The sequence below is a fragment of the Aplysia californica genome, unplaced genomic scaffold, assembly GCF_000002075.1.
Source record: "Aplysia californica isolate F4 #8 unplaced genomic scaffold, AplCal3.0 scaffold00164, whole genome shotgun sequence".
NCBI lineage: Eukaryota > Metazoa > Mollusca > Gastropoda > Aplysiida > Aplysiidae > Aplysia > Aplysia californica.
Genome location: NW_004797434.1, coordinates 321,846 through 331,790, shown reverse-complemented (window position 1 = coordinate 331,790; position 9,945 = coordinate 321,846). Strand labels below are relative to the sequence as shown.

The 9,945-nt window shown below is 41.6% G+C and overlaps 1 protein-coding gene across 2 annotated transcripts in view; it reads right to left on the bottom strand.

The window, feature by feature from the left end:
• The window catches only part of LOC101846133 (beta-1,2-xylosyltransferase RCN11), a 60,656-nt gene that overhangs the window by 37,233 nt on the left and 13,478 nt on the right, over window positions 1-9,945 (bottom strand). Inside the window, exon 1 of one of the 2 annotated variants that reach the window (XM_005097791.2) lies at window positions 4,160-4,208. The exons of the other annotated variant lie outside the window; for it this stretch is intronic. Coding sequence (XP_005097848.1) covers window positions 4,160-4,196 — 37 coding nt within the window. The 5' untranslated portion in view covers window positions 4,197-4,208. Of the gene's footprint in view, window positions 1-4,159; window positions 4,209-9,945 lie in introns of those variants that run through there. 2 annotated transcript variants of the gene reach the window in all.

Here is a 9,945-nt window from a genome sequence, read left to right as displayed (position 1 = left end):
AGAGAGAGAACAAAAGCGTTTGATTCAGGAGGCCACAGTCAAATTTAAGATAAGATAAGATAATACTTTATTATCCCAGAGGGAAATTTAGTTGAATTCTGTCGTACTGTGCCAAAATGATAATTTTCACCTCATCCATGAAGGGAAATCTGGCTAGGCCCGACACTACTCAACCAAACTATGAATCCGATTGCCAGTGTGCACTGGGTATTACCGAAAATCCAGTAGCATATTTGCCTGACTTGAGCAGGTTACCGCTCATATAAAGTCTATAGTAAATAAATAAGGCCCCCACTCATCCAACCTACTTTTATCTGGTCTGTAGCCTCCGCCCCACTCGCTTGTTGTCGAATTACAATCAATTGCTGGAAGCTATGAAAATGTTAACTTTCACCTTCGATGACCTTCTGGGTCATTGCTATTTCATTGTCATCTCCTTTGTCGTTATTCTTAAACAATAATGATATTACATTTGTATAGAGTTGCAATAACTCAAAAGAAAAGGGCATACTTTTGAAATTGGCATGAGCAAAAACAACACGTCCCCGCCACTCTATATTACTCTGTGCCGTTTGGGCACCCTTTTTAACCTCCCGACCCCACTCTCCTGCCATTCACCTCGATTTGACTTTTAGCGAAGGCTTTCGCGTTCAGCTTTACTTGATCGCACGCAAATGTCGTTTTCAGAGCAAACACGTTTGTTTGTCAAAGATCGGACCAAACTAGGTCAAACTGATTTAGATTCAAAAGATGTAGTGGAGAGGGTGTATACCCCATTGTACAGTTTCAACCCGTAAGCCAGGGTAATGGATAAATGGGAACTTCAATTTCGTTGAGGACAAACGGGGTGGGGTTATGACCGTAAACGTGCAGATATCCCCAGTTGAACGAAGGATTGAATAAAGCAAATAAAGGTAGAGATCATTTTTCGATTATGAACGTAAAATGTCATGCTTCAGGCCTGGCTTCGGGGTAAGATATTAATCCGACACAGACTACGTGGAAAAAATAACAGGCCCCCAAATACTTGTAATCGGTAACATCCACTTACACGGTTAAGAATTAATTTGAGTATAAGCATTAATTTAACCGATAGTGTGTGTGTGTGTGTGTGTGTGTGTGTGTGTGTGTGTGTGTGTGTGTGTGTGTGTGTGTGTGTATGTGTGTGTGTGTGTGCATTAATGTATATTGCTTGAGAAGAAAGGAAGTAGTAAGAAAGGTTTTTGAAAAATGGGTATTCCAATGTAAAGCGCATTGAGCTACTTTTTTTGGAAATGCGCTATATAAATGTTATATATAATTATTATTTTTTTAAAAAGTCATTCTGTTTGTCTTCATCACCTGAGCCTAATAGACAGACAGACAGACAGACAGACAGACAGACAGACAGACAGGCAGACAGACAGACAGACAGACAGACAGACAGACAGACAGACAGACAGACAGACAGACAGACAGAGACAGCGAGACAGAGAAGAGACAGGGAGATTGGGAGAGTAAGTAAGTGAGAGAAAGAGAGAAAGAGAGAGAGAGAGAGAGAGAGAGAGAAAGAGAGAGAGAGAAAGAAAGAAAGAGAGAGAGAGAGAGAAAGAGAGAAAGAGAGAGAGAGAGAGAGAGAGAGAGAGAGAGAGAGAGAGAGAGAGAGAGAGAGAGAGAGAGAAGCGTTATTGTAGAGAGCAACAGTTTTCTTTGATTAACTTTTTTAAAAACTTTCCGTTCGGTACGGACGACCATGTCGTTTTGATGCTCCTGTGGTTTTTGTTGTTGTTGCTGTTGTATTTGCTGTTGTATTTGCTGTTGTATTTGCTGTTGTATTTGCTGCTGTAGTTAATGTTGTTGTTGTAGTTGTGGTGGCGCTGGTTATTAGGAAAAGACGATGCGTGACTAAATTAGAAGAGCTTTAGTGAAGCTTAAAACAAAACTTTGTGTCCATGAAAGTTCACATTACAATTTACAGAGTTTTGTAGCTGAAGCCTTCTAAATACAGTTGAGATAACGAAAAAGAAGTTGAGAGCACACGTGCACGCACATACACAGACACAGACACAGACACAGACACACAGACTCACAAACACAAACACATACACACACGCATTCACTCACACACATACTCTCTCTCTCTCTCTCTTTCTCTCTCTCTCTCTCTCTCTCTCTCTCTCTCTCTCTCTCTCTCTCCCCCCCGACACACACCCTCACTCACTCACACACTTCTGCTCTCATGACCGTTCTCACTCTCACATATGATATCATACGTATATTATGTAAATGGCAGTACTACTTTGTGGACAAGCATGTACTTAAACGTGAGTATTTAACTCATTTAGGTCGCCCATGGAGGTCCTTCGACCAAACTTGAACTCTGTCACACGCTGTTTTCGGGTAGGCTAAAAAAGAAGAAGCTTAACTTTATAATTCATACAGATTTTTCAGTTCCCTTTTCTTTGTCTAAAACGTAAGACAACAACAACAAAAACAACAACAACAACAACAACAACAACAAAACAGCCAACAACATGCACCCCATGAAATACGCAAATACGTGTTTTAATTTGTTTATGACGATTCCAATGAATGTGCTGCAACCTTGTATTTGCCCTGCTGCTGGTCGGGCAGAATGTGTCCCTCTAAAGAGTTTGAAAGGGAGTTTCTTAGCCACACCCCATCAAGATTGACGCGTTAACCAAGATTGATGCTTTGATCAGGATTGACGCTTCGATCAATATAGATGCTTTAGTCAAGATTGAGGCTTTAATTAAGATTGCAGCTTTAATCAAGAATGACGCTTTGATCAAGATTGACGCTTTGATCAAGATTGACGTTTTAAGGAAGAACGTTCACCATTAGAACCCCAAACGATGGAACTACGCTCTTTCAGAGCTGAACAGCTGCCCCGAAGACCGCAAACTATCAGAAATGCACAAAACGTATTTCAGTCTTCGTCATCCAAATTCTTTACAGGAGCTTATCGGTAAAGTAAACTTTAGCCCCCCACCCCTCCCCCGTCACCATTGGGCGGAACTTACTTGACCAAGTACGTGCATGCGGGATCTCCACTTTAGTGGGGTCACTATAAGCCACCGTGTAGTCATTCGCGAAAGGGGAGAACCCGTTTTCGTCGCACAATTTTCATTTCTGTGATTTCACCGTACCCTGTTTCGTCCCACATTGATTCGATACGTTATTGCACTTACCACTACGATTCCAAAATGACCATAAAATGCGCTGAGAAAATAGAAAATCCATAGTTCATAATCACATCAACAGGGAAGTGGAAATATGATTTCGTGCAGGGTGAAAGTTTGGGGTAAAAGTTTGCAGAATAATTGTCTTTGATAAGACAGTTTTGATAAGCATTGTAACAAAACTCTTGTTAAAATCGGATACAAGTCTAGAGTAAAACGTTGCACATTGTTTACAGTCAATCAACCAGTGTCTCATGAGATGATAGGATGATATTTCCAGCAGACAGCAGAGATACAGTACGTTGCATCTCAGAATATCACAACACCCGCGCATCGGAGAGAGAGAGAGAGAGATAGAGAGAGACAGGAGAGAGAGAGAGAGAGAGAGAGAGAGAGAGAGAGAGAGAGAGAGAGAGAGACAGAGAGACAGAGAGAAATCGAGAGAGAGAGAGTGAGAGAGAGAGTGATCGAGAGAGAGGAAGTAATCGAGAGAGAGAGAGAGAGAGAGAGAGAGAGAGAGAGAGAGAGAGAGAGAGAGAGAGAGAGAGAGAGAGAGAGAGAAATATTATTAGTATCGAATGGTAATCAGTTACGTGTTGTTGCAAATGTAGGATGAAGAAGGGTAACATTTGTGGCTCACAAAATTAAGCGGGACGAAAATGGGTAGTGAAACGAAGATGTGGGACGAAATCAGGTGCAGTGCACCGCGAGAAAGAATTTTTCAAGAATAGTTGTCAAAATTTTACTTTAACCGGTTTAATATCCTTTTTTTCGTATTGTCCATTGTATTTATCTAATTTATCATCAACGCTTCCTCTCTTACAGTCACGGAAAGAGGCCTTTCTCAAGAAAATATTAGTCGCTGGCTAAAACCAAAATGTGCGGTTGTGAGAAATATTACCAATAAAATTTGAACGAAGCACGAAGTAATAATATGTTCACATAAAATCGACTAGGGTCTGGACTATGTGGCTTACCTTTCGTGGGAAAGCACCTGGAGGTCGCCATGAACATCCTATCCTTACTGGTGACAGGTCAGGGCGAGAAAAGAGAGGGGAGCTATAAGCAGTTTATTTTTCAACCAACTCTGTATCACATGGGGTGTTTGCTGTTTGTAATATACTACGTTGAGCCAAGGGCCCATTTTTTTGGATTGGCGCGCGGGGAGGGGGTAGTTTTGCAGGCTTTTTTTTCTTCCTTTTTTCGGTATGGTGTTAAACTGCTTATCTCATAAGTGAGAACAGGAAAGAAGTCCACGGTCGTCTGTGGTGTAGCGGTTAGGCACTTCGCCTCCGCATGCAGAAGACCTGAGTTCAATTCCCGTCCCGTGTGGGGAGGATATTACGCTGAATATATCCATATCTCTTCAGGAACGTTGTATCCCTCTCAGCTCGTGTTGGCCGTGAAAGGCTCAAATAAAACCTCCTAACTGATCTAAATTGTGTCGATAAGGGCGTAAAACACGTACATTAGTTGTTGTTTTTTAAATAAAAAGAAACGGACAAGTATGCCTACTGTAACCAAAGAGAATACACTACTGGATTGTTCACTACTGGATTGTTTCTGTTTTTTAATATTTTTTTTAGCATAAAGTTATAATTAATAATCATAATAATCATAATACATGTTTCCACTGGTGCTGTTGCCAACGTTTTGAGTCGCTTCTCGGAAGGAAATTTCTTTAGAACAGTCTTTGCTACTCCTTATCAGCAAATGCCAGATCTGCGTCGGCGATCATGGTTCTCCATTCATTTCTTTGCTCGGATGCTGTATAAAGAACTACTTTATCCTGTTCCTTCCCCGTCACCCCATCTGTTTAGGCTCCCCAAGTAAGTTGCCCTGGATCTTCTCTTGCATGTTCTTACGCACAGTAGAATTGTAAATGGGCTGATTTATCACTGTCATTCTCATACTGTGCCGGAGCAACGTAGGGGGAACTGCTGCTTTTTCTTTCCTCATCCTTATTATCGTCATTTTTTCCTCTTCTTCATTTGTATGTTTGTCCTTCTCTTGTGAACTGCTATTTCCCGGGTCCCTTGATAGTCGAAGCAGACTTTGTGCTGTTGAGGCGAGAGAGGTGAACAGAGTAAGCCTGATCCCCCGTTTGGACTTCTCTGTTGATATCCACCCCTTCCCGCCCATATGACATTATGCAGTTGCGAGTGCCGTAAAACCTTACTAAACCTACTAACGCCAGTTCAGTTTGCCTTCATTTTTGCCATTGAGAGCTTATATGTCTATTCAAGTGTCCCAGAAACTGCATTTTGTCTTCTCCTGACTGTTTTCATCATTGAGCGTCCCACGTGGGCTTCTTCAAGCACTACCTCATTATTTTATTTTCCTCCCAACGTAATATTCTCATCAGTCTCCTACGAAACCACATTTCCGTTGCTTCAATTTTTATGTTCAATGTCTCTAGATCTAACGCTTTTCCTTCGTTTTATTTTTAAAAATAAGTGTGTCACAAAAACAGTGTAAAATACGAATGTATAAATATCGCCACCTGGTATTTTTTTGGGTGTTTTATTAACAGTATCTCAAACAGTGGAATGATCTGATCCATCTCATAATGTGTAACCCGTGCTGGTACAGGCTGCCCCAAGCTAAATACGATCATAATTTTTTTTAAATAAAGAAAATTGCTTATTACTCTACAGAGAATTGGAAATGGGATTTATATAAAACGTGGGACCTACTTTACCGAGGTAGCCATAAAACAAATCCAACACATGTATTGTAAATACGTCTCAGTCCGTATTTCCAGGCAATTGCTTCTATTAGGAATCCCCCCCCCCCACACACACACAGACACACCAACACACCCACACACCCAAACACACACACACACACACACACACATACACACACACACACAGACACACCAACACACCCACACACCCAAACAACCAAACAACCACACAAACAGCTCTCATCGCGCATTTTCTTGTCTGTGCCTTTTAATTGTACTCTCCTACACATTCTCTCTGCCACGCACACTAAAATTATGTAGGACTAGTACATTATAACTATGTATGAATAGTACATTTTAACTATGAAAGCTAACTCGCACAAACAGACCAACAGCCAACATATTCAGGTATAAATGAACAATTGTTAACAATAATGACTTTAAAGCTAGATGCATAATCAGTAATGTCTCTGCAAAACCCTTGTCACCACAAGACGAGACAAGCAGAGATATGAAGAATTAAGAGCAGCTTTTGGCACTGAGTTCAATCTGCATTTTATAGAAAGACAGAGAATGGTTTAGCCACCTGTTACGTGTGTCACCAAGCCAGTCAGCCTCGAGAGCCTATAACACCAAGCACTCAGGTTATAAAGAAAGAGGAAGGCCACGCAAAAGGTGGATTGAGGGTGTCAAGGAAACTCTGAGAAATCATAATACAATGTATCCCAATTGAAAGAGCTGCGGAGCTGGTCTACCATAGAAAACTGCATCTCACCTCGACTCCTAACGGCAACAGGATGGAAAAGTAAAAGTAAAGTTGGTACATGATCAATATTCTGATCGTATTCATACGGCATTCTGGCTGTACAGTCTTTAAAGGTCATCAGAAATATTTATATCATTTTGTGTAGCGCGTGCCGCTAAAGTAACATTTCCATTAATTTATGTATTTATTGTACCTGTTATTGTACCCAATTCCCCCTCAGGAATTAATAGAATTGGTGTCTCTCCACATAAAAAAGAAGTCTTCGTGATGAGCTAATGAATTATTTTACCTCACATTAATCACTTACCCCCCCCCCCCCCCCCCACGGCATAGGTTAATACGTTAATTCTCTATGTCATTTTAACAAGAACAAGAACAAGCTTTTACGAATTAAAAAAAAAATGGGGGAGGGGGGGGGGGGGGGGAGGGGGTTACGGCGCTCGCAACTGCATAATAAGATCATATGAGCGCGCGCGATAGGCCTACATTAAACATTTTCTGTTTGGTAAGAAATTTGAATTCTGCCCGGGTGGCAGCCGAAGCCTACTACTATCATGAGCTTGAAGAGATCACTGAATTTCCTTCCTTGTACAGTCGGCTGACGCGTAGTTTCTAACAACTATAGGTGTAGGGTTTTACGATAAAAAAATTTCTTCTCTAGTGGAAACGAGTTGAAGGAAACAATTAACGTAATTTTATAGATGCAATGGCATTCTCCCCCGTCCATTCTCTCTCTCTCTCTCTCTCTCTCTCTCTCTCTCTCTCTCTCTCTCTCTCTCTCTCTCTCTCTCTCCCTCGTTCGGATTTAGAGTTGTTTGGGTTCTTCACTGTCCTTTTCTACACCCTAGTTGCAAAGGTGAAATTTCACACTTTACTCTTCCACAGTTTCACCGCTGGACCGATTCGAGCTAATTGCCTAGATAAGATAAGATAAGATAAGATAAGATAAGATAAGATAAGATAAGATAAGATAAGATAAGATAAGATAAGATAAGATAGCATTTTATCAAGGAGATTAAAAGTAAGTTCTAAGCTCCTTGCATTTTACTTATCTCCATATAAATTTGGGTGGAATCCCCTTTTCGTCCAACTATTTCCAAATTTGAATTTCTTCGTACCTGTTTTTGTCATATCTGTTGTTATCACACATTGCTTCAATTACTTATACACCTTTTTCTGATAAAAAAAAATACATCTAGATTATTCAAAATAAAAGATAACAGAATATTCAACATAGTCAAATTAAGTTCAGCATAGAAAGTTCAACATCAAGATAGACTAGGGAATGAATGTAACACTAGAAAGATTAGACATCAAAATAATACATTGAAACGTAACAATAGAGATTTCAAATTCAACATTGTTAATTATACACACACACACACACACACACACACGCGCGCGCACACACACACACACACACACACACACACACACACACACACACAACCACACACACACACACACACACACAACCACACACACAGGGTTTGGGTGAGAGAGAGAGATAGAGAGAGAGAGGGAGAGAGAGAAAGAGAGAGAGAGAGAGAGAGAGAGAGAGAGAGAGAGAGAGAGAGTGGGGGGGGGGGGGGGGGTCGATTATAGGGATCGAACGGTAATTGTTAAGATTACATTGCGAGTAGAATTGCGGCTGAAGAAAGTGGGACGAAAACGAATAGTAAAACGAAGGTGTGGGACGAAAACGGGTGCACCGGAAATTTGCTGCAGCAATGTAAACACACACACATACATACACACACACGTGAACTCTCGCACACACACAAACACACGCGCGCAGGCATGCATACTCACATATTACACGCACACACACACAGTAATACACACGAAAATTCACACATACAAACACAAACTCTCTCTCCCTCTCTCTCTCTCTCTCTCTCTCTCTCACGCACACACATACACATACATGTGTATACACAGACGCAAAAGCACGAATAATCACTGGATGCCTATACGAAATAGTACTGAAATATTCTGGCCAAAATGATCACTATCAAAATCGTTCAATACAGCCGGGTTAGCCCTGGCCCCTGGCTAAGAATGGAGAGTGCAAGTAAATGGCTTACTCACAGAAAAGCAAGCACAGAATCAGATGCATGTATTGCATTAAGCAGATAGGGAAAACAGGCAGGCAGACATGCAAACAGAGTGGCAGACCCATAAGACGAAAGCCAATAGGCAAACAAATTGACAGACAGATCGGTTGGCAATAGGAGAGACGCATAGACAAACAAAAGGAGGAAGGGGGTGGGGGGGCTCTTGTAGTCTAGAGGTTACAGTGTTCGTCTCTTATTCGATAGGTCCCGGGTTCGAAACCTGACAGCGACGGAAAATGTTCTTCTCTAAAATGTTCTACTTTCACCTTCTTTCCTGCTCTCTAACAACGTTCTGACGCCTGCTTTCGCCTCCACTCCCCCCCCCCCCCAATCCTTTGCCCCCTTCTCGGGGCTTCTGACTCTTTCTGCAGCCTTGGCTTCATCTTACTGTTGTCTTTAAGCCACACCCCGATCTTATGGTAGGTAAGATCAAAGACCTAGACTTCTCGGATAACGGCAAACAATTTCTGAAGTCCCACATGCAAGTTGCGCACGTTAAAGATCCCTTGGTGGTCCTAAAATCGATAACAGTTAGCTTCGACCGCCACCCTGGCAAAATTCAAAGTTTCTACCAAACTGAAAATGATTTATGTGTCCTGCACGCTCAGATGACGTTTCGAGGTTGCGAAAGCTCTAAAACACTTGCCAAAACAAAAGAAGAAGAAAAAAGACAAAGAGACGGGCAAACAGAAAAGTCAGAAAAGCATACAGCCAAAAAAAATATTTAATAGATCTAGTAATCAATTGTTTAGAAAGCACACGGATCATGACAACATGACATGTATTTCAAAGGGTGCATTTCCAGATGCAGTGTCGTTAACAATTGCCGGTCGATTGTTTGCCTTTATTTCTTCCAAGAGCGCACTTGAAATCGTATAGGCTTTGAGGGCAGCTGCTATTGAAAAACCATGTCTTTTAACATTTTGTTTACAGGCAAAACAAAGCGTTAAATATATGTGTAAGAGCGTGCGTGTCTGTACGTGGGGTATGTGTGTATGTGGGGTGGGGTGGGGGGGGGGGGGGTAGTGTGTGTGTGTGTGTGTGTGTGTGTGTTTACATATTAGGTACGTGTGTATGTGTGTGTGTATGTGTGTGTGAGTGAATGAGTGTGTATGTGAGTATGTGTGTGCGGTGTGTGAGTGCCTGCGGTATGGGAGTGGGCGTGGAAAATGAGAGGGCGGAGGGGTGCAC